The sequence below is a fragment of the Momordica charantia genome (assembly GCF_013281855.1).
Source record: "Momordica charantia cultivar OHB3-1 chromosome 4 unlocalized genomic scaffold, Mcharantia_2.0 BLBB01000004.1, whole genome shotgun sequence".
Lineage (NCBI taxonomy): Eukaryota > Viridiplantae > Streptophyta > Magnoliopsida > Cucurbitales > Cucurbitaceae > Momordica > Momordica charantia.
Genome location: NW_028275162.1, coordinates 1,196,333 through 1,219,992, shown reverse-complemented (window position 1 = coordinate 1,219,992; position 23,660 = coordinate 1,196,333). Strand labels below are relative to the sequence as shown.

General features: G+C 34.6%; 4 protein-coding genes and 1 non-coding gene across 11 annotated transcripts; 3 read left to right on the top strand and 2 right to left on the bottom strand.

Annotated features, from left to right (window-relative positions):
• Positions 1 to 676: 676 nt before the first annotated feature.
• LOC111016680 (Tetratricopeptide repeat (TPR)-like superfamily protein) lies at positions 677 to 3,813 on the top strand. 5 transcript variants are annotated; one of them, XM_088122391.1, is made up of 3 exons: positions 677 to 1,063; positions 1,948 to 2,688; positions 2,780 to 2,981. In XM_088122391.1, exons 1-3 carry the CDS (start codon positions 905 to 907, stop codon positions 2,834 to 2,836), a joined length of 957 nt encoding a protein of 318 aa, XP_087978517.1. In that variant the 5' UTR covers positions 677 to 904; the 3' UTR covers positions 2,837 to 2,981. The 5 variants fall into 5 exon arrangements, 3 of the variants coding, with proteins under 3 accessions (XP_087978517.1, XP_022147839.1, XP_022147838.1); XR_002602208.2 differs by adding an exon at positions 3,433 to 3,813 and having other exon boundaries at positions 678 to 1,063; positions 1,948 to 3,093; XR_002602207.2 differs by adding an exon at positions 3,334 to 3,813 and having other exon boundaries at positions 678 to 1,063; positions 1,948 to 3,093.
• Positions 3,814 to 5,906: 2,093 nt separating this feature from the next.
• Positions 5,907 to 10,733, bottom strand: NDB1 (NAD(P)H dehydrogenase B1). Of its 3 annotated transcripts, none has more exons than XM_022292388.2 (10): positions 10,549 to 10,733; positions 9,731 to 9,992; positions 9,362 to 9,568; positions 8,951 to 9,201; positions 8,480 to 8,699; positions 8,180 to 8,284; positions 7,604 to 7,864; positions 7,365 to 7,486; positions 6,363 to 6,482; positions 5,907 to 6,263 (listed from the first exon to the last, which is right to left on the bottom strand). In XM_022292388.2, the coding sequence occupies exons 1-10, from the start codon at positions 10,635 to 10,637 to the stop codon at positions 6,176 to 6,178; spliced, it is 1,725 nt and encodes a 574-aa protein (XP_022148080.1). In that variant the 5' UTR covers positions 10,638 to 10,733; the 3' UTR covers positions 5,907 to 6,175. The 3 variants fall into 3 exon arrangements, with proteins under 3 accessions (XP_022148080.1, XP_087979550.1, XP_022148081.1); XM_088123424.1 differs by having other exon boundaries at positions 5,907 to 6,256; XM_022292389.2 differs by lacking the exon at positions 10,549 to 10,733 and adding an exon at positions 10,277 to 10,432.
• Positions 10,734 to 13,967: 3,234 nt separating this feature from the next.
• On the bottom strand, positions 13,968 to 16,004 carry EMB1923 (embryo defective 1923). Its single transcript, XM_022292117.2, has 2 exons — positions 15,555 to 16,004; positions 13,968 to 14,812 (listed from the first exon to the last, which is right to left on the bottom strand). The coding sequence occupies exons 1-2, from the start codon at positions 15,919 to 15,921 to the stop codon at positions 14,103 to 14,105; spliced, it is 1,077 nt and encodes a 358-aa protein (XP_022147809.1). The 5' UTR covers positions 15,922 to 16,004; the 3' UTR covers positions 13,968 to 14,102.
• Positions 16,005 to 19,989: 3,985 nt separating this feature from the next.
• On the top strand, positions 19,990 to 22,638 carry LOC111016667 (protein TIC 20-IV, chloroplastic). The gene is made up of 3 exons (XM_022292130.2): positions 19,990 to 20,568; positions 21,027 to 21,187; positions 21,629 to 22,638. Exons 1-3 carry the CDS (start codon positions 20,477 to 20,479, stop codon positions 22,285 to 22,287), a joined length of 912 nt encoding a protein of 303 aa, XP_022147822.1. The 5' UTR covers positions 19,990 to 20,476; the 3' UTR covers positions 22,288 to 22,638.
• Positions 22,639 to 23,447: 809 nt separating this feature from the next.
• TRNAD-GUC (transfer RNA aspartic acid (anticodon GUC)) lies at positions 23,448 to 23,519 on the top strand. The gene has a single exon. It is a non-coding gene; the product is annotated as a tRNA-Asp (tRNA).
• The last annotated feature ends 141 nt before the right edge of the window (positions 23,520 to 23,660 follow it).

Sequence of the window (23,660 nt, the reverse complement as noted above, 5' to 3'; positions counted from 1 at the left end):
AAATGCACATCGTACTTTTGCCCCCTGTTTGATTTTTATAATACCGGTTCAAACCGAATCGAATTCGGTCTGTTACAGTTTTCCATAATTCATCCCAAGTCTGAAAATTAAATAAGAAAAATATTATCATCCAACCGTAGAGATACTGTTATTAGAATGCAAGCTCATGAGAAATATTAAGTCCCAACTACGAGCATTTGTGAGAGAGAATAAATTGCCTAGAGAAGATTTGAGTGAGAGACGTTGAGAATACAATCAAATCTTTACACTAGAAGGATAATGGAAAGATTATGAATATATAATAAAATATGTGATACTATTTTTGTTAGTATCAAGCATTTTGGATGAGATCAAGAACGAGACTATAAGAATTTAGGTCAAAAATAGATAATATATACCATTATAAAAATAAACGATGGTCTGTTACAAGAGGTTCAATGGAATGTGGCGAGAGTAGATTTGAGTTTCCTATTTGTTATTTTGGTTTTTCCTGTGTCTGACAACTAGGATGGGCTGAGTATCCACCTTCTGCAGACGGTTCGGTTCAAAACGGTCGAAAATTTGCGGTTTTAAAGAAATAAATCGAGATCATTGAAAATTTTAAAAACCGGACCGAACCCCTTTCAGGCGCTTTGCGGACGGCAACTAATAAAACTATTTGAAACGACATGTCGTCATCTGTGCTTAAACCCCAATAGGATTTAGGAAAGGAAATAGTTCCTCCTGGAAGTCATGGCTTAATCGCGGCAAGAAGTCCGTTCCTCGAAACTTCAAACTCTCCCTCGATTCCAATTGCATGAAATCCACAAACCCACAAGACTTGGAGAAGATCGAAAACCCTAGTCCTTCTGAGAACTCTTTATAGTTTTGCTCTGACGGCGGTGTTCGCTGCCTGGAATCGAGCATGATAACCATGTCCAGGTACTTGAGGCTTGTTGTTGAGACCAATTGTGAGGTCCGAACCGCATCCGCATTTTCATATATTTCTGATTTCAGTTCCGGCGGGTCATGTCGGTTTCGGAACCTGCCGTCGACCAGGAAGGTCCTGCATTACCCCTACACTGTAAGTGGAACCTTTCAATTTCTTTCATTTCTTTTTGTTTTTTTATACTGCTCCGATCAATTGATGGTTTTTCAATGAACTGTGTTTGTTACCAATTAGATTAAACCGAGAAACTTTTTTATTTGCCTAAGAGTTTTGTCTTACCATTGCTATGTTGAATGAAACAATGACATTATCAAAACGAAAGTTTGTCGATTGGTTTTGAATTGAGCATTATTTCAATTATGCTTTTCTGCTGTCCACACAGTTTTGTATTACTCGGTTGACTTCAAGGCTGCTTTCTGTTCGTTTATAAAGTGTTTTTACGCTGCGTTCCTATGTGTAAACATGTCCAAATTAGAAATTTTTGCAATAAATTTTTTGCTTCTGGCCTGCTGATCCAATCATAATTGTTGAGCATAATTTGTAGATGTTGTAGATAGGTGGAATCCAGATTATTTGTTAGAATCTGTTCTATGCCCCCATTATGAATACTTTTTGGATTTTTTTCTAAATAAAATCTAAGTTGGGCATATACATGGTATAGATATGGAAATCTTGACTGGGTTTTGCTATAAATCTTATCTTTCTGTATCTTATAGCCATTATTTTTTAGGTGGAGCCGTGTGGTATCTTATAGCCAATTTTTCTTCACTAATTTTTATTTAATAAAATTATGTTGTTTCATATCAATTATTGGAAACCCGGAATTTGGCAACTTAATAGTCATTTAATGTCTCATCAATGCCCATTCATCTTTTTTAAGAAATTCTACTATTCTACTTGGTACAGAATTGAATCTTCTTCTTCTTCACATCTTATCTGCATATATGTTTTAGATGATTGTGCATGAGTTATGCTTTGCAAAGTAAACATTTAATTTTGTCTCTACATGTCTAATACAGAATTGCATTGCATCTTTCCCAGTTGGCGATCCTCAGATCTGGCTGTTTTTTGCCAACATGGGTAAACGTTTTAGCCATCAGTCATATCCTACAGATACCTCTCCTGATGAAGAGAAAGTGATAGATGAAGTCTTGAATCAGATTGTTGCCACAAGGGATAATGCCTCAAGGAGTAGCCACGAAACCTTTGATGCTTGCATTTATAAGATGTGTAGATCTGGAAATCTTGCAGCTGCTGCTCAATTACTTAAATCTTTGTGCGATGGAAAAATATCACTTAGCGCCTCCAAGGCATATGATATGGTTCTGCTTGCAGCAAGTGAAAGGGGAGACACTTCCCTTTTTTGTCAAGTTTTTAAAGATTGCCTGGTATCCTGTAAGTCGTTGAGTTCAGCCACTTACATGAATCTTGCCAAAGCTTTTATCAGCACAAATGATGTTGGCAAGCTACTGGAATATGTCAAAGAAGTAATTGAGATGACCTTTCCAAACTTAATAGTTATAAACAAAATTATCTTTGCCTTCTCCAAATGTAGGGAGATTGAAAAAGCCCTTCGGATATTTAATCAGATGAAGCTTCTGTCATGTAAACCAGATTTGTATACATATAATATCATTTTGGATATGCTAGGTCGTGCAGGTCGCATGGATGAAATTCTTCATATGTTTGTTTCCATGAAAGAAGCTGGCATTGCCCCAGATATTGTATCCTATAATACATTAATAAATAGCTTAAGGAAGGTGGGTAGACTAGATATGTGCTTGATTTACTTCAGGGAAATGGTTGCAATGAGAATTGAACCTGATCTGCTTACTTACACTGCTATGATAGAGAGTTTTGGTCGATCCGGAAACATTGAGGAGGCTTTGGGACTCCTTAGGGAAATGAAGCTTAAGAATGTTTATCCCTCAAACTATATCTACAAATCCCTTATCAGTAATTCGATGAAGATTGGTAAGGTGGAGTTGGCTATGAGCCTTCTTAACGAGTTGAAATTAAGTGGTTCAAATCTTGCCAATCCAAAGGATTTCAAACGAAGAAAAAGATAACCAATAACAAGGTTTTCCATAGTGACTCGAGGTTGAGAAACCTGTGTATGACTTCAGACTTCAAACGGAGATGTGCCAAGGTGATTCTATCTGCAGGTATTATTTCTAATCATTTATCATCCACTTTCATTTGTGACATGATATACAAAACTTCTAGTAGAGAACTAGAGATACATTTTCACAAGGAGCTGGGGTTGATTTTAGGATTAATGTATGAAAACCATAGTTTGATAGATTGTCTGTCATGTAAGATGTTACTGAGGTGTTTTGAGTAAAGTGATGTGCAGAAAATTGTGTCATGTTCCAACAATGTTCCATTGTTTCTCTTTATGATAGATCTACAGAGAATGATAATGGTTCGGTTGAAGAGCCTTAGAAAAACATGTAACTAATTGTGAAGGGTTAGCTTGAAATCTAACATCCATGGCTACACAGCATCTTCTGAAGGTTGTTGCTGTTACTTGCTTCACCGGTGAAAAGTATCTTCAGTAGAGGGAGATGAAGTGGGCGGAGGAAAACATGGAGGTCAGGAGATTTCTTCGCTGGGGTTAGTTTTGTAAGGAGCGCTGTATGAACCACAACTGATTTTTTGCTTGTATCGGTCCATTAGATTCACTGAGTAGTCATTCCAAAACCAAACCAATGAAGGGACCCTTTGCCCCTGATGCAGATTTTCCATGTTCGTGTATAGCTTATGGTGTAATCTACCATTCCAAGCAAAGTATGAATATGTTGTAATATTACATTTTTTATAAATCAATTTTGCTTCATTTTGTTTTGCTGTGGAAAATTATGAAGTTACAGTGATTAGTTGAATTACTATTTTAGCAAAAGGTCAAAAAAGATAGACAAAGATCGTTTGTTTTACAATAATAAGTACTGATGATAATATGTATGTAAGAAGAGAGTTTAAATTTTAAAATTTATCTTTTTATTGAGCCACTAGCGATTGAAACATGAAGCTAAATAGCATTTTGTACCAATACGAACTGTAATTTCCTTTGCAATCTGCCAATGAACCCTTACAACTTTTTATCAATGAAAAGTTATTTACTGTTCATAAAAAAAATTTTGAACAGTTGCATTGAAACCAAGCATGGAGATCAGGCGAAGAGTTAAAATAGCGAGGGCCACTGAAGATCGAGCGAGCACGTTGAAGTGATTGTTCAAAAGCCTTGAACTAGAAGATATGTTGAAGCCCTTTATAACTTTCTTGTCCAGTCTGATACTACTAGATACTTTGTGCGCCAATTGATCTCCTTGTTAGAATTCAAATCAAGCGTTGAGTTACAACTTCCAAAAAGTATTTATGTTATTGCAGTAATCTTCTAATTTGTCTTTTTACATTCTTATGTCAACCTTATATATTTGTCTATGAGCAGGAGATCTTGTGTTAGAATCCTTATATTTTATTTCTTTCCCATTTATAATGATTTCCACTTTTGGGATCTTGTGCAATTATCCAAGCCCACAAGGAAAACGAGGGAGACAGCTAAGAAAAAGAAAGGATACCCTAGTTGGTCAATACACACGCACACACATGCACACACATGCGCTCATGCAAGTTTATGAATTCAATTCCAACAAAGTGGGGAGGAACATGAATTAGAGAGATTTCTTTGAACACATTGAAGATTCGTTCAATAACTCAGAGAAATTTTCTTGGAAATCTAAGGATTTGCGCTAATTTTAGGCGATTTGACTTTTATGAAATATTACTCCGTGTGATTTCTTCTTTGACATCACACAATTTGCGGGAGCTTGAATTGAAGCACTATGACAACAATGAAAATGGAGATATAGGTCATAAGCATTTTTGCACTCTTTTGCCGAGCAATATTTTTTCCTTCAACTCACTAACCGTTCCGAAGATAGAACGTTTGCTTATTTAGAAGAAACATCTGATTTTTGGTAATTGTTGTGCACCGAAGAAATTAAGCATTTAGAATGGGACTAAAATGATTTCAAATTTCAATATTTTAAAAGATGAAAATAAATTATTAATTACGTTTCAACCAAATGAATTTCAAATTAATATAAATTAAAAAATTTTATTTGGATGTTGACAAAAAATGAAAGCAATGTTATGTCCTTAATCTTGTATCATATTGTATAAATGAATAATAATAATATAATATCTTAATATGAGATAGTGATGCCAACTAATGAAATCCTTTAATCACGTTAACTTAATAAATATCTTAATATTTTCCTTACCCTTTTCATTCATTTTCTTTTTTATTGTCGTGCCCATGCTTCTTTTTTCATTCATTTTCTTTTTTACTGTTGTGCCCGTGCTTCCGTATTTTTTGACCTGATATGCAAAACTGATTATTTCTAATCATTTATCGTTCCCTTTCATTTCTGACATGATATACAAAACTTCTAGTAGAGACATCCACATGGAGTTGGGGTTGATTTTAGGATTACTGTGTGAAAACCTTGGATGAATAGTTTGATAGATTGACTGTCATGTAAGATATTACTCAGGTGTTTTAAGTAAAGTGATGTGCTTCCAACAATGTTCCACTATTTCTCTTTATGATAGCTCTAAAGATGTTAAAAAGAGGAATAAATTATCCCTCGACCCAAAAGCAAATGGGAAGGAAACAACAAGACAGGAGTTTGAACATAGAATCTCCCGTTCTAATATCATCTTAAGAATAAATAAACTACTATAGAATCCAAAAGTTTAACTTGATGAGTTGGATAAATTTAATTATATCTAAGATAGAGAATAATAATGGTTCAGAGTTAAGAGCCTGAGAAGAACCTGCAACTTATTGTGAAGGGTTAGCTTGAAATCTAACATCCATGGCTACACGGCATCTTCTGAAAGGGCGTTGCTGTTACTCGCTTCACTGGTGAAAATATCTTAAAAAATTATCTTTCATTGAGCCACTCAGCAATTGAAACGTGAAGCTAAATAACATTTTGTACCAATACGAACTGTTATTTCCTTTGCCATCTGCTAATGAACAATTACAACTTTTTATCAATAAAAAGTTATTTTTGTTCAAAAAGAAAAAACTGAACAATTACGTTGAAACCAAGCATGGAAATCAGGCGTAGAGTTAAAATAGTGAGGGCCACCGAAGATCGAGCGAACACGCAGAAGTGATTGTTCAAAAGCCTTGAACTTGAAGATATGTTGAAGCCCTTTAAATGGTGGTTAGTTTCAGATGCGGCTTGAGTCTCTCCCGAAGATAAACTTTCTTGTCCAGTCTGATACTACTAGAAACCTTGTGCGCCAGCTGACCTGCTTGCTGGGTACGAAAACAGAAGAATTCAGATCAAGCATTGAGTTACAACTAAACTGTGTAAATAAGTTGAAAATTTCTGATGAAAAGCAGCAGTTAAATCACCTTGCATATACAGAATACCAGAGCCACTGAGTGCTGCGACCCATGGAAACCAAGTCTCCAGGGAGTTCTGCAGCAGCTTGTTCTCCTCCTAAAGGAGCGAACTGTCCCAAGTGCTTGTACCTGTAAGTCATGGTGAATGCAAACTCTTTGGCCCAGATGCAGAGAGAAGGGTTACGGTGCAACTATTAATGAACTTTTTTGTTATCTAATCGTGCCCCATGAGATAGCAATATAAAATCTCTTTATAACATGTCAAAGAAGGTACTAAATACCAGTTTCATAAAGGATGATCTATTTGCTAGAAATTCTGAAGGTGTTTCTTAAACAGATTAATTGAGTTCCTCAGACATGAATTTGGCATCAACTACTATGTCTAGCTAAAAACTAGCACTTATGGCATTTATACCTCAGTGCTTGCCCCTTGAGATTTGAAACTTAGTTAATTGTCCTTTCTCCATACTTTGTCATTTTGTTTTGATATTTTGGGATAGATTTCCTTAACATTTGGCGTTTGCTTGAATTCTAATAGGGATTGTTGGGATAGTATGGAGGAGGTGTTTCTTCACCACATCTTTTGTAATGGAGGACACTTCTGTAGCAACATTTTTTGATATATATCTGGATAGAGAGATAAAATAATCTCGATGAGGGTTAGATTTCTTGGGCGGAGGTTTAGAGCGCAGCTCACTTCCATGCCTCTTTTTGGGTGCTTCCTTCGACTTTTTTTCTTTTTTCTTTTTTGGTAGTTGTCACTCATCCAAGATCCTAAACAATTGAAGAGTCCTAATGAAATTATTTTTATTTCTGCTTCTTTCTTTGTTGGTTTCAGTTCAATGGGCTCTTTTTGATGTCCTTGTCTTTCGTACTTTCATTTATAGCAGGTTTCACACACACACACACTTAAAGCATAACAATTGAACTTCATTAAGATGTTAACTTAAACTACTTCATCCGGCATGGAACATGGGATAGAAAGGATAAGGATTGAAGCTGCAGGCATACCGAAAGGGAAGAAATAGATGACGTCCAGAACTCTTAAACTGTCGTGGGCCTTCAGGATTCTCAGTGCAATGCTCCCTGCGGTTGAAGCACCTGGAAAGATACGCACCCTGCTGGGCAGCAACCTGAACGGGGAAGGATTCATTAAATGACTTGAGAGTCTTTCCTATGTAGATTGCAAGCTCACATGAGAGCTGAGTTGAACATGTCACAAGTCGACATTAACAAATATGTGCATTTACCTGTGCAGTAGCAGGAAGACTTTTCATCTGCGAGTCAGCGTGAGAAAGAGCTGACTTAAATCCTTCAATATCTACACCGTTCTCATGCCCCTGAGAATCTTTCAACAGATCTTTAACATCGCGTAGATGTTTGCTCCTCAAATATATTTCCACTTGAGGATACCTTATGAGGATATCATCTATAACATCTTGAAATTCTTTAACTGTCAAGGTTCCAGAATCATCTTTATCTGCAGCTTTAAATATGGTGGAGATATCTTCCTAATGAAAACATTATATTAAAATCACTAAGTAATCAAGAACTGAAGTTACTAATTACAAAACTACTCTTGTGAGAAATTCCTCAGCAGCCAAAGAGAAATCCAGAGGTTAGATTCCCAAAAGTCAAGTACTTCAACAATGAACAGAATTTAAGAGCCTCAGTGAATTAATAAAATGGTTGAAAATTTAAGAGCTTCAAAACATCGATCAAATTTGATAAGTGTAGGACTGCTGTAAAAAATTGCTCTCATCAAAATCAGATTGTCAGACAGACCTTGTAGTAAAATATAATTGAGCAGTGATAGTATCATATACCATAATTTTGCGTTGGTCAATTGTAGCACAATCACCAATGGCATACACATTCTGAGTGCCCTTCACTTGAAGCCATTCATCAGTAGCTAGAATACGTCTCTTGCCCTGTATGTCAAAAAGAACTTGCGACATAAATAGTTAAGCATAGAATAACAACCCATGAAAAGCGATGCATCAAGTGAAACATACAAGCCCAGTTAGAAAGAATGCATGTCAAGTCTAGCGAAATCCATAATTTTGTTTTTATCCGTTCTTCCATGCCCATCATACTCACAAACGCATAATCTCAAACCAACAAACCTGGCCAATCTGCTCCATGAAATCCTTCACAACAGGACGAGTCATGATGCCCGTAGACCACACAATTAGTCCATGCGGTATTGAACAGAATTCTCCAGTTGATTTCACCTTCATCTTAATGTCCTTATCAGATACACTGACAACCCGACATCCTGTGTACACATCGATACCATCTCTTTGGAACTTTTGTTCCGCAAATGAACTAATTCTTTCATCAAACCTGCATTAAGCAAGCAAGATTACATCAACTTGTCTAACCAATAGATCAATATTAATCGACAGTGAGATTTTTTTAAAAGTAATCGTCTTGAAGGTTACAGCATGTATCTTATGCATTAATTTTGTCAAGGTTCTCTTGCTACACAAAAGCATTGTACGCTCCAAAAAGATTGACAGAATTGTGAGTTCTGAATTAATTTTCTCGCGTGCCAGAAAAGGCAGGCTTAGTGTAAACTTTAATTCTTTCCTTACGCATTCAAGATGTGATCTCCTGATTGAATCACTGAAATTTTCACCAGATCTTTAACCGTAGGATATAGATTAACTAAATCTTCTTCCAAAAAGTCATTAAGCTCTGCAGCAAATTCAATCCCAGTGGGACCCCCTCCAACAATAACGAAATGAAGATTTTCCCTTCTCTCTTCGTCACTAAGACTGGGAATAACAGCCATTTCAAAGCAATCTATAACACTTCTGCGGATCTTCAGAGCATCTTCCACTTCCTGCATGACATGGAATGGTTTCCCAATCATCATAACATGGGAATATATGGCTATCAACAAAAGAAGCAAGAACCGAGATAGAAAAATTGCCTAACAAAATTTCAGAAAGATGGCTAAGCCCAAAGAGATGTATGTCGGACTATGAAAGAAAACTGATTACCTTGAGAAAATGACAGTTCTCCTTGACACCAGGCGTATTAAAAGTATTTACTTGTGCTCCCATTGCTATTACCAAATAGTCATATTCTAAATCGAACTCCCTATTTCCAACCAAGTTATTGTCAACATTAGACCGGCAGAAAACCTTTTTGTTTGCAGCATCAATCTTAATGCATTCAGCTTCCCAGAATTTAATTTCACCTTTTCTCTGTTGCAGAAGTAATACAGTTGTAATTAGGCGGCTTCATAATTTCCAATTAAGTAATTACAAACAGGACAATATTTTTAACACAAATTAAACAACAAATCTCCTCATAAATTAAGTACATACTATGCTATTGATCAAATTGAGTTGTATCACACAAATTACCTTCTTCACGATGTTTCGAACTGGTTCGACAATGCTCCGTGCTTCAACTGTTCCACATGTAACACTAGGTAACAAAGGAGTAAATGAGAAATAATTCTGAGGCGAAACAACCTGAACATCATATATTGAAGCATCCAGATCCTTGAGGAAACTGATACCGGCCCATCCTGTTCCAAGCACCAGAACTCTCTTTTTTGGGCACTCCTCAATAGGATTGCCAGTGTCTGATCGTGATTCTGCATATGCCAATAGACCTCCGCTACTGCAGTCAAGACAAACCACTTCAGAGCCCAAAACTAAAGATTTTGATTAGTCCTCTTAACAGATTTTTCCATTTAATACTACAAACCACAATTTATAGATTTCATTTCATTTTTACTCATCACCACAAACAATTAGTATATCCAGTTCGACAATAAACCTCATTCCATATGCTAGATGACGAAACAAATATGCGAACCAGCCATGGATGGAGAAACCGAGAGCTAAAACATGAAATCAGATCTTAAAAAACCGAGATCTATGCGCTGGTTTCAATGATCATACATTACCGTCACGTCGGTCGTCATACCAAGATAAATAATCTATTCCCTGACCCTTACTCGATTATCCATTGCTTCTTGAAACTCAAAACAAAGCGATATTAGAGCTCTAAAAAGTCAAAACAACAAATCTCAAATCAGGTCGAACGAATGTACTAACTCTGAGAAGAAATTGGCATTGTCCTCGATCCCTTCCATCCCGAAATCAGAGTTAGAAAAAAATTACTCTATGGTAGATGAAGTTAGCTGGAATTAGAGAAAAATAGAAGCAGAAACCTGAGGGTGCTGATGACCAGGAGCTTTGAGTATGTGTGGGAGCCATGAAAGGCTCTTGAAGCTCTAGTGAAGAAGGAGGAAAATGTCATCTCAGCCGAAGAATGCAATAAGAGCTCCAAGAGAGCGAGCGAATACCCAACACTTCCGAAGAAGAGTTCTCGATCAGTTGACAGTATGGGAGAATACAGGCAAGGGATATTATTAGAAGGAAAAGGAAAATGAAAAATGAAAAATTACAGATTTTCTGCTGTTTCCTTGTCATTTTGTCCACGTAAGCAGCGCCAGGTAGGTGCTCTCCACATGCCACGTGTAAATTCTCTTCCAGATTTATATAAATGGATAAGGGCTGTCCTAACCCAACAAGACAATGACAACTGAAATTTAAATGGTTTTGTTTTTAACTACCCCATTAAAGAGCGTAACTACATAAATATTGAACTGTCGAATATAGTATTATGAGTAGGGGTAGAAAAATTCTAACTTTCCTTTGCAGAAAAAAGAAATCAAACTAGCGATGGGTAATATGAAAATATAAATTTGAAAATAATAGATTTAGTGAAAAATGGAGGTGTATTTCATATTTCAAGTGTTTTCAAATACGTGTTTGATACTAGATTTTTAGACATTGAATCTCAATTTAAAACAGTGTTCAAGCCTCAAGGTGTATTTAATAATATATTTAAAAATTAGTGGTAGTTATCTAGTTCAATCTAAAATATTAGCGATATTTTATTAGTTATAAATTTTGTACAACTATTATTTTATAATATTATATGATTTATAGTATATTATAATTTACATGTTTTAATTTTAACCACAATAAAATTAGTTTATAACAATAGTGCCCATGATGATACGTATTTTATTTTTTAAAAAATGAAAAAATACAAAAATTGAAAAGTTAGGATTTGGGTATCAATGATAGGCGCATTTTACTCCTTATGATTGTTGACAGAAAATTTTGTTTTATGAAGTTGAACTTGATTTTGTATTAATTTATATAGTATATACAATCTCTAGTATATATTTCTTTAATTCTTTTTTTATACGGTAAACTTGACTTAAAGGACTAGAAAGCTTATTCTCGAATCAAAGAGGTTAGAGTCTTTGACTTCTAATTCGTTTTAGGTATTCGATTTTTGGCTTATTGATTTCTTTGGATCAGCCTCTTGACTTGTCGATCTCTTGGATCAGGCTTTGGAGTTGTTGTTGGATTGATCTTTTGATTTTGTCAATCTTTTTGTAGCGATTCTATGGACTTGTCAACCTTTTTGGATTAGCTCGATCAATATCTTGAAGTCGTGTATGCTTCAAGTGTCTTGAATTTGTCTTTGGAGTATTTTAATCTTCAAAGTGTATGACCTTCAAATACTTGGAATCTAATAGTTCGAAGTCTTTGATCTTTAGAGCTTCCAATCCTTCAACTTGTCTTTGGAGTACTATGGTCTTCAAAGTCTTCTAATTTTATGAGGGATCCTAAACCCACAAGATATAACTACTTCATTTAAGAGTATAATTATATAATTACTAAACTATAGAACAAACAGTATTGTAATACAGTCATAGTTCAGTAGTAATTGACATATACCTCCAACTAAGAGGTCGTGAGTTCGAATCTCCTCCCCAATATGTTGTACTAGTTTATTATTACACCCAAAAAGAATGAAATAAAATAAAGATGAAAGATAGATATTTAACATTTATCAACTTGAATGTCTGCCTCGTATGTGAAAGGCATGAAATGATTTGTAATTAATTTAAATTATTTTATCTTAAATAATTTTTGTTTTTGTTTTTGTTGCAGACGACTTTATCTTAATTCAAGAGATAAGGTGTGGCAGTATTAACATTAGCCAATCCTTAAGGTGAGAGAATAATCTTTTGCCTGAAAGAGAGGAAAAAAAAAAGTGAAAGAACAAGAGACAGAAAGAATATTAAAATTGTCAGAGATCTTCCTTTGCTTTCGACAAAAGAAATTAAAATTCTTGTTCAAAAAAAAAAAATTAAAATTCACTGAATACAAAAAAGAGCGAGCGATATGTTGGTATATTATAGGACCCAAAAGTAATTAAGCTAAAAAAAAAATACAACTTTTCTCAGTTTGCCTCTATTCCTAAAATTTTGCTTACATTTATTCTCAAAAATAAATTTTGTTTACATTAAAAATAAATAAATTAAAAAAAGTCACTTCGATCGATATTCATGATTTCCATTTCAAAATCAATTCGCAATGGGAGGGATAGCTCATGCCTATTATAAACCCTTTTTAGGTCAATGTGAGATCCTTAACCACTTTTACCTTTAAATTTTAAAAAGAAAAATGTGTTTTAAAATAATTAAACACGCTTTTTAACTTTACTATTACTCAATTTTTGTAATATCAATTATACGGTTATTTTCATAACTTAAACTACAAAATCTTACCAGTGTGACATTTGATTAAAATTGTTCATTTTGTTTTTGTTGTTTCCAAAAGTTGTATACAATTTTGAGAATGTTTCTGGAAAATGAAAAACAAGAAATAAAAATAGTTGTCAAAGACTTAAATTTCTTAATAAAATTAGAAATAGGGAAAACGTTACCAAACATGTCCTATACAACTTTTAGATTCTCATCCCGCCATGTATTTTTACATCAGAGATCATTCAAACTATTCCAACAAAACAGTTAGCACTTCAAATTAATAGGACAAAAATGGACAAAAGGAACTAAAAAGAAGTGGTTTCAACATTCAAGATAGTTTTAAAATGGCTTACTCCATTTAGAATAATCATGAATTTCTCTAAAGAAGTTCACTATTTCTCTTTTATTTTCTGAAATTTTGAAGTTATTCATTCGAAGGCTTCTCTTCTGTGTGTGTCTCCAGCTTTTCACAAAGTAATAGAGGCTGCATGATGTTCCATCTTCTTCTTCCTCTTTAAAATTAGTGTATTCAAATGGCATACCACAAAAAAAAAAAAAAAAAAAGAAGTTTAACTCATGAACTTTGAAGCTGGTATCTAATATCCTTAAATTTAAAAAGAATGTCTAATATGTTACTCAACTTTAAATGCGTCGTTCCTAGAATTTTCGGTTTTATATCAAATATGTTATTTGAGCTACTCAAAAATTTCAAACTTTTGATCATCTCAAGAGGAAACTCGATCGAATTCAGCCTATTGCATCTTTTCAATGTCAAGTATTCCAAGAAACAAAATTAGGCAAATTTTGTTCAATCCAATCTCATGTGATCCTTGTGGAAGAAGATAAACTCGAAACTTCGAAGAATGATCTCTCGAGTGGCCTACTCATATAAAGTATACAAGATTAAAGGTGTCGTGAGAAAATTCTAATATTTTCTAACCCTGCAATACCTTCCGACTCGAAGCTTTTCAAATTACGTCAGTTCTATAGGCTGGCCTAATCTGAGAAACTTGGAGTTGGAGGATATAAGAGATATTTTCTAACAAAATCTTCAATATTGTGTACTTCCACATGAGCATAAGCTCCACTGTTATACACATGAGTAACTAATTTCATTCAAGATCTGAAATCAAAATTGAAGTTCTTTGGGTTCATACAATCATCCATGTTAAGTGCCTATATCCGGCCCATTTGGCAGCAGAACGGATTCCAATAGCTAAAGCTACACCCAGAAGGGGCAGTGGAACGCCCCTCTGATTCACAGCCTCTTCATCTTCAACTTTGTCTTCTTTCTTTCCTTCTGAAAGCTTCTTCCAATGGTGAGAAATCGCCAAAGCCATAAATGAACCTAGAGCTAAGATTCTTACCCATGGCTCTCCAATGGCCGCAAATGTGGCAGCAGCAGGCAATGCAGAAGTTACGTCGTCTCTCTTCTTGATGAACCTAGAGAAACTGTATACACACAACAGAATCGTCCAGAAGAAAGGCTCAGAAATGTAACCTCGTACGGCTGCATACCCAGCAAGGCCTGATATCGTTAGAAGATACGGCTGACTGCTAATAGAATCTGGGACACTCGCTTCTGAAATTGCAAGCACGGCCGAGGCCAGTACAATTATCGTGGTCAGTTCTGGAACGGGTGCATATGCAACTATGCCTGAGTAGAAAGAGCGAATCGTGTAGAATGCAGTCTCCATGCCTCTAATCATAGAAGTGATAGGATCCCCAATAACATAGAAGACGAGGGCCAAGGAACCTTTCAATAAGTATCCCACAAAACGAAAGATGCCAAGAACGAGCTTTCTCCAGTTAGCAAGTTCGAACAAGACAGCTCTCCAAGCATAGATTATAAATGCAAGAGCTGCATAGTAATCAAAGGTAAGAGTTGTCATTTTAACAGCAATTCATATTCCAATAATGATATCAATGGTACAAAAGATAAAGAACTCAAGCATTTATATAATCAAGGTTGAATATTATGGGAGGATGTGATTTGGAATAAAACACAAATACCATATCTGCACAAGGTTTAACAGTCAATATCAAAGTGGTTTACTCTTCCATTTTCATTAACAAACAGTAAGATAATCGATAAGCTTTCCATTTTTCTGTCATCAGAAAGGAACTGTAATGAATAAGATTCAGATACTTCATTACTAACAATATGAACTCATTACTATAAATGATTAAAGTACACAAAACTCATAAACTTACTGAATGATTTGGGCTAATCACATATTAATGAGAGTCAATGTCCAAGTTCCAAAGTTTCAAACAGATACCCATAGGTCCCGTACTAAAAATCATAACCCATGCAATGAAATCTAAGCCAGTAGAGCTTAGGATAAATCTGTTACCTGAGCAGAAACCATTGCTGATGCAAATGTTCTGATTAAAATGACAAGAATTCCAAAAAGCTTATAATTAACAACTTTAGGCAATACTCGGAACTCAAGGAGTTTAACAAATTAGACATCAGGTAGAAACTTCTGTGCTTCATTAACCATTAACCAGCAAGTATTGAATATTAGACTCATAAAATTCAACAGAAGAACAGGAACAGAGCAACCTAGAAAAGATTCCTAAAGAGTAGAAGAATTTACCCACAAAGAAAGGCCACCTCACGGGAGGATCAGGAGCTTCTTTGGTCAAGTACCTGAACCGCTCAGGCATAGTACTCTCCCCTCTTTCGTCATTCTGAGCTTCAGAAGCAGCAGCATCTCCGGCGGACACGGTGAAACTTCCCAATTTCCTCGAAATTAGAGACGCGATTAGATTATGCGATAGCACATTGCAATCTCTTGCGGGCTTGTGCCAAAGGGACTGAATTTTGAGGGGGGAGCAAGAAAATGGAACGTTTTGGTTTTGGTTTTGGGGTCGAACGCGTAAACGGGAAGATGAAATGGCCGTGAGAAGAGGAAGCTTGAGGGCTAGATTTGAAGAAAGGCCGGCGATAAGTGCCGTCGACATGGCTGGTAAATTAATCAGCTACAGAGGTTAGAGCAGCCGCTGGAGGGTTTTGGGAAACCTGCACCGCGACGCGAACCCGAACCCTGAATCCGAATCCGACATAAACGAGATCCGAACCTATATTAGTACTGAAACATTTGGCTGTATTTGCAATTTAAGAATTAAAAAAAAGTAATATATTTTTTCATTCAGTGCATATCATTAAATTCGTGAACCAAACCCATTAACTCCACCCCAAAAGGATCAAATTGAACGTCCGTAATTAACATATATGTTCGAATCACCGTTACTACCGTTGTATTTAAAAAAATGAACTTCTATCCAAAAGAAAAAAAAACCTTCAAATATTCAATCATTTTGTCAATAATGATCAGAATCACCATTCCTACCGTTGTATTTAAAAAAAAAAAAAAAGAACATCTACCTAAAAGAAAAAAAACCTTCAAATATTCAATAATTAACAGTAGTCGATGGAAATTCATCTCAAGAACACCATGTTAAAGAATTTGCAATATTCTCTTTAAAATTTAAAAAGTGGGGAGGTTTTATGGTGGATTTTGATTTTATTTAAAAGGTATTATTATACGTATCAAACAAATTATAACATATATATTTCATACGAAATTGATAGGATTAAAAAAAACAAAATGAAAACAAAAATAATTCTTTTAAGAAGAAATAATTTTTGAATACTAACTGTGACAACTATAATAGTTTTGGATTCTCATCTTGCACTTGTCTTTCACCTTGTCCCTGCAAACGATCTGAATCAAAAGACTCTACACCCCGAAATCAATACAACGGAAAATGGACAAAAACATATTGAAATAGTGTTACAACTTTTTGTGCAAAATATTTTTTTTTCTTGTGCATACAATTTAATTTGTCTGGTTATATTCATTAAAGTCAGTATTTTTTATAGTCTGTTCACCAAATGAAATATTTATTAATCAATGTTCCAATACTATCTTTATTTTATTATTATTATTTATTTTGAAAGAGAAAACAGCATTCATTTGAAAGGTTTCAATATTATTTTATCCTGCAATTTTTGCTTTTTTTCTTTTATAATATTGTTCTTTAATATTTTAAAACAGTTTTTAAATTTTTTTTTCGTCATTTTATTTTTAACTTTAATTTATTATAGTTTTTATAATTTCAAAACATTCGTTTTAGTTTCTTTATTTTAATAAAATGACTGTTTTATCACTCTCTATTTTCTTTTTATCTCATTTTTGGATTATAATGTCAACATGATATTACACTTAATAAATTTTTTAAAATGTAACCGTAACTTCGTAATAAATATCTATGTGTATAGAATTTATATTAAAATTTTGCAAACAAATATTAAAATGATCATTTTAAAAGTATAAATTATACTAAAACAGATGCTTTGAAAATATAAGAAATTAAAATAAATCAAATTAGTTATAATAAATAGGTAGAGCTAAAAGTAAAATTATCTACGATTATGCTGAAGAATTTCATACAAGAAATGAAAGGAAATGGGGAGAGACGAGACAGGAGAAAGTACCTCGCACTCGTATTGGAAGCCACCTCCATCAGGTTTTGTGAATATCAATTTAGATACAGCTTGTGACCCATAACATCGAAAAACTAGAATTGATGTATTGATTATCGTGACGATAACAATATACTCAAGCAGCAATAGTATCAACGCATGAAGTCGTAAGTCCGTTACTTGCATAAACTTTAACTATTTTGGAAGGGGTTTAATTCACAGTGATACAATATTTAATAGTAGCAAGGAAAATATTTTAATTATGGTTGAATTTGAAATATGGAAAATATCAAACAATTCAATTCAAATATAATAATATGATCTCATTAATTAATCAAATCTTTAAAATAATGTATGATTTTAAAATATTAATTAAATGGTTCGACTTTAATCGAGTTGAGTTAAATGAATTAAAAAAATTTCCAAATAAGGAAGATTTTTTTAATAAAAAAAATGATTATTTGAGGGAAGGAGTGAGACCGAATTTATCAAAGTTTTTTATTTATTTATTTAACAAGTACATGTGATGATCATCTTAGGGTGATACCTTTAGAGGTAGGGACGCAACAAAAAGACTTCAGAAAAAGATGTCGGGGAAGGTTTGGGCATCTCTATGTCGGCTTTTCGCTACTTGGGGCGATAGTATGTTTCCAAAGATGGTGGCTCTGTCACTAAACTGACCGGCATAAAGGACAACAAATGCCTGAACACAAGACAAAAACATGCTCTTTCTTTCGCAATTTTTATAGAGAAATATAACGATATAAAGAAAATCGGGAGAGACAAATGTTCGTATCAATCCCTTTTTCTAAGAAGAGATTGAAGAAGTAGCAGGGCATAAGTCATTTGAAGGCTATCCAAAGTATATAACTTAAGATAAAGTTAAGATAAAAGGGCAGAATGTGTCTTACTCTTATCTTCCCTTGGACACAGCTTCTTCCTCTCGACATCTCGAGTTAGGCTCGCAGTTTGCTGGGCGTCGTACTGCTACTCGTGGAGTAGATCCCGCATCCAACCAAGTCTTGAGGATGTCCAGTCAACCAACGAGGGGAGGATGGACCATGCAATGAAGATATTATCGACAAAGATCTGAGCGAGTCTTGCTATAAGGGGTTGCAGCTATTGTGGAAATTCCATACATGGGAGCCATTCAATTTTTCAATCTTTGGAGATCCAGAGGAGTCTGGCGAGGAAGTGTCTGATTTCCAACATCTAACTTTTTGGTTGAAGTTGACCTACCAACTGATATGGATAGAGACTAGATAATGTCTCTCCAACCGATAGAGAATGCGACCCTCCGCGACTAAAAAGTAAAATCCAAATAAACAAATAATAATGAAATTGAACTGTGAAGTGTGAAGTAAAGTATAGGACACAAATTTACAGCTCTACATCTACTTTTATTTTCACAAATTCAATTATTCCCAAATATGTTAACACAGATTATAATTAAAAAAACATATCAGTTTTCTTATTTTTTTTTAAACAAAAATATATCAATTTTCTATTAATACATGAATTAAGGTAAGTTTGAGAATAATAATAGATTAAAGACAAAATTAGAGATTACCTAAAATAAATAAAACGTTCAATAAATTCAACCGCAACCAAAGATTTTATTTCTTTTAGATTCCCTCTATTTCTCCGTAGTTCTAAATATCTGTCGATACGTCGATATTTCCATCGACATATCCATGTTTCTATATAGAGGTTAATCGAAATTTCCATCGTAGTACAATATAATCAACAAAATATGAAAAATATTAACAAAATGTCACTAATATATATAATATTAATATTAATTTTTTAGGACTAATTTAGAAATGGAAAAATGTTTATTTGTTAATTTAAATATTTTTTACGATTTTTTAATTTTTCTAACTTTTACAAAAATATCTATCGACATCTACATGTTATCGATATTTCCATGAAATTAAGACCTCGACATTTCAATCGACATCGACATTTAAAACCTTGATTTCTCCAGAATAATTTTCTATCGTTATGTATAAGAGAATTTAAGAACTAAAAATGACTTTTCTTGACGTTTTTATTCCCGACGCATAAAATCAATTTTCCCAACGCATATAAAAAGGTCGGGAAAAATCAACTTCTCTCGACGTTTTGTGAAAACCGTCAGGTAAAGTCAATTTGTACCAACGTTTTATAAAAACCATCAAGAAAAGCCAACTTATACCGATGTTTTATAAAAATCATCGTCTACCGACATTTTATAAAAACGTCACAAAAAGAGCAAACTTTCCCGATGTTTTTTAGAACTCGGATGGGGGAATGGGAGAATCTTCCCAATGATTTTCTATAAAAACATCGGCAAAATTGAAAAGTTTTCCCCTCCTCAATAAAAAAGTGAAAAAAAAAATTATTTTTTCCGGACGTTTTTTAAAAAATGTTGGAAAAAGTCTCTCATTCTCTAATATTTTCTAAAAAATTTGGAATTGGTGTCTTGATTCAAGAGGATAATACTGCAATTGAAGCAGCGATGATATTAATGCATGAAGTCGTGAGCCTATTACTAGCGGAAACTTTAGCTATTTGGGAAGTGGTTCAGTAAACAGTGAGGATGGGGTTGAAGACTGCGTCGATCGAATCAAATTCTATGGATGCGATAAAATTTGATCAACGGTGAAAAAGTTGCCAAAATAAAGCTGCAATTTCTTCGATTGGTGACATCAGATCTCTAGCAACTTCCTTTCAAGCATAATCCTTTAAATATGTCTGCAGGGACTTTAATGGGATTTTCCGATCATCTTGCTAGAGAGTTGTTAGGATGGGAAGACCATTTCTTTGATTGTTCGATTTTCCTAGAATAAATAAAGTCAAACGATTTTATTTAAATCATTAATCAACTAAAATTATTATTTCAACAAAATTTTAGTCTTTCTTGCAGAAAATGCCCAACAAAATCTGAAATTAGAGTTGTGGCCCTTTCTTGCGTGCAAAGTAACACGGCCCTGCCCTCCGCCTCTCTTTTTTTTCCCTTGTATCGCTTTACGCCAAAAAACAGAAACGATGGTTCCGGGTGCTCCGAGCATCGCTCGACTCCGCTCACCGAATCCGCTCCTCCCTGCGGCTGCGCCGCCGTCGACGGCAGTCTCCGTACGGTACGTTGTCTTTTTCGATCGTTTCTTTAATTTTCCGTATTTTTGTCGTTCGTTGCTATTTCGTCGGACCGAAACTGGATCATATTTACAGTTATTGGTTTTTGGCGTTTTAATTATTTATGTTCTCATTTCTTGCCCTGCTTCATTTCTTTCGTTAATTACTGAAAATAGAGTGTATTTGGCTTGGCAAACTGTATCTTTTTCTGTTTATTTGTGTTTTAATTTTGAAGAAATGTTGGGATTATCTGCGGGAAACCTATTGAAGATGATTTGGTGGTCTTTCTATGATAATTATGTTAATCATTAACTGAATCACTTCAAGTAATGGGTATTTGGCATTACTTGACAATACTTCCTGCTGCGACCTCTGTTGTTCTCCATGTAAATTTTAGTTGAGATTGCCGTTCTCAGAAATCTGCTTCTGATTTTGTTCTTCAACACTAATTAATCTTGATTAGGTGCAAGGATGTGGTTCTGAAAAGATGTTCCAAGCCCAGCCAAGTAGCTATGCCCCAATGTCCTCGATTGGGTTATGCTAATATGGGCAGAGAACTTAAGTTATCTATTAGAAATGCTAAACAGGAATCTGGTCAGGAACTGACATTTTTTTCTTCTAGAGGTATGAACAATTTTTACTTTGCATTTTTCTTTTGATATGAAGATTTGAATTGCACAAATATTGTTCAACTCCTGCAGTGTGCGCAAATTTTGTGAAGATGAATTGTAAAAACTCTTTCTGTTTGTTTGCTCTGTCTGTGGGATCATACTCTTGATAGTCGATAAAATATAACGGGATGAGTTTAGCTTGGGAATCAGTGTTCGAACATCCCAAAACCTTGCCTCTACTCTACATATACTGGATAACTGGATGGAACTTTGGTGGGCTTTTGAAGAAGAGTGTAGATCATATTGTTCAGCCAGGATAGACTGCATAGTTCTCACTTCTCATGATATTTTAACCATCTTTTGCTATTTAATCCAGTGTAACCATGTCTGTAGTTGGAGAAGAACCTTCTAATGTTGGTACCGTAATCGTTCTATATATTATTATGATTTCCAGGAACGCCAATATCGCACCTTTCTGCAGCGTCATCCCCACATCTGTCCGGAGAACAAGGCAGTCTATTTCACAAACTTCCACTCTTACCTCCACGAAATTCTGCTTCAAAGAGTCCTCAAGCATTCAGAGATGACTCTTACCGTACAAAACTCTACTCTACGGTAAAGACAAAACCAGAATGGTGGTGGAGGACTTTGGCTTGTGTTCCATATTTGATGGCTTTGCAGATGTCTAATACAGCATATTATCTCCTGCCCTTGCTGGAACACTTGGACATTGATAATTTAATATTTTACGTCCCTGGATCTGTTCAAAATTTACCATGGTGGTTTCCGATGCTGTACTTCAACCTCGCATACTTTGGAGTCGTGAGGAATAAAGATTGGCCACATTTCTTAAGATTCCATGTGATGATGGGGATGTTGTTAGAAACAGCGCTCAACATCGTATGGTGCACGAGCAATTTTCTGCCACTTATACATTACAATGGTACATATGCTATGCAATACTGGGCAGCAGTGGGGTTCGTCTACATTTCCATCTTGCTGGTGTGCATAAGGAGTTCTCTCTTGGGCACTTATGCCAGAATACCATTCATTTTCGATAACGCACTTATCCATACTTTTTTCAGTATAGGGCGATACTATCGGCCGTTCTAGACTGCAGCAACATATGTTATATGAGTTAGAAGAGTCCTAGAGGTAGAGGATCAAAGACCAGAGCATCTTGATCTGATGTTGTTTTGGGATTGTTATTGTTGAGTATACTTATGTTAGCAAAACTGGGGCTTAAGATCCTATAGCTCTTTTAACAACCCAGACTGAGACTGCCATTTTTTTATGGCTTTAATTAGTGGTCATCAAAATACTCTCGAAGTAATTTTTTTCTGTTTAGAATGACATACTGCAGAATTGATCTATGTTTAGGGAGCAGGGAACTTATTGAATTCCTGTAGTTTGTATAAGTTCTGTGACTTTCAAGGGTTCTCAGCGGAAAAGTTTGCTTGTGAAGAGCCCTCTTACTGAGACTGGAAAACCATATTCAGGAAAGAGCAGCCGATGAACGTAAACTAGTTTGTGATAAATTTTCAGATTAGTGCTTTCTTTTATGAATACTTTTGGAAGAGGTAGGGATTGTGTTTGACAGTAAAGTATAATTATAATTTTTTTGGCGTAATGTACTTTTTACTACTATTAAAATCTATCTCAAACTCGTCTTTAGTATAAAAGTAAAAAGTGGGCTAAAACTAAACACAAAAAGGTGCTTGAGACACTCAGGGATGGAATGTCTAATTGAACAAAGAACAAGAAGGTTATTTTAGTTGCAAACAAGGTTTTAAATGTCCCCATAGATATTCAAAAAAAAAAAAAAAAGAATTATAAAAATAAAAAATTTATGGCACATATTTAAATCAACAAATAAATATTTCAATTTTTTTCATTAAAAATTATTAATATTAACATTATGTCCATAATAATATTATGTTAATATTTTTTATATTGTGTCAGTTTTTTCTTGAGATTTTATTGAGAAATTTCTCATGGCGATGTTGAAGTGATGGCATATAAAAATGATGATATATCAATGAAAATTTAATATACTATGATTTGCAAATAACTAGCTACTTTGCCAACATCAAAATAGCTTATGCTCACAAGTTGAGGTTTGGAATCTTTCTCTGCATGTATTTGTAATACTATAATAAGAAAAGAAGGAAAAAGAAAAAAGAAATAATCGCATCGTCGATGGGGCTGGGGGGAAAGCGTGATGTGCAAGATAGATTAATAAATATATAAGATAGAGTTCCAAATCTCAACAAGTCGTTGTAGTATAGTGGTGAGTATTCCCGCCTGTCACGCGGGTGACCCGGGTTCGATCCCCGGCAACGGCGATTTGATTTTTTATTATTTTTTTTCTCCATGAAGTTGCTTGCTAAATTTATTCACCAGTGGGTCAACCGTGATTTTGGAGCAATTTTGGGGATCTAAATAAATACAAGCGGCAGATACGCAAATTAAAAGGAAGGGTCGAC

What these genes read in the sequence shown, in the direction of transcription:
- LOC111016680 (XM_022292146.2), top strand. Translation starts at nt 905, where the DNA reads ATGATAACCATGTCCAGGTACTTGAGGCTTGTTGTTGAGACCAATTGT. An exon ending in TCCTGCATTACCCCTACACT is followed by an intron (nt 1,064 to 1,947) that starts GTAAGTGGAACC and finishes TGTCTAATACAG; the next exon opens with AATTGCATTGCATCTTTCCC.
- NDB1 (XM_022292388.2), bottom strand. Translation starts at nt 10,637, where the DNA reads ATGACATTTTCCTCCTTCTTCACTAGAGCTTCAAGAGCCTTTCATGGC. An exon ending in CTGGTCATCAGCACCCTCAG is followed by an intron (nt 9,993 to 10,548) that starts GTTTCTGCTTCT and finishes TCTTGACTGCAG; the next exon opens with TAGCGGAGGTCTATTGGCAT. An exon ending in GTCTTCCTGCTACTGCACAG is followed by an intron (nt 7,487 to 7,603) that starts GTAAATGCACAT and finishes TTCCCCGTTCAG; the next exon opens with GTTGCTGCCCAGCAGGGTGC.
- EMB1923 (XM_022292117.2), bottom strand. Translation starts at nt 15,921, where the DNA reads ATGTCGACGGCACTTATCGCCGGCCTTTCTTCAAATCTAGCCCTCAAG. An exon ending in GAGGTGGCCTTTCTTTGTGG is followed by an intron (nt 14,813 to 15,554) that starts GTAAATTCTTCT and finishes ATTACTATGCAG; the next exon opens with CTCTTGCATTTATAATCTAT.
- LOC111016667 (XM_022292130.2), top strand. Translation starts at nt 20,477, where the DNA reads ATGGTTCCGGGTGCTCCGAGCATCGCTCGACTCCGCTCACCGAATCCG. An exon ending in TCGACGGCAGTCTCCGTACG is followed by an intron (nt 20,569 to 21,026) that starts GTACGTTGTCTT and finishes AATCTTGATTAG; the next exon opens with GTGCAAGGATGTGGTTCTGA. An exon ending in GACATTTTTTTCTTCTAGAG is followed by an intron (nt 21,188 to 21,628) that starts GTATGAACAATT and finishes TATGATTTCCAG; the next exon opens with GAACGCCAATATCGCACCTT.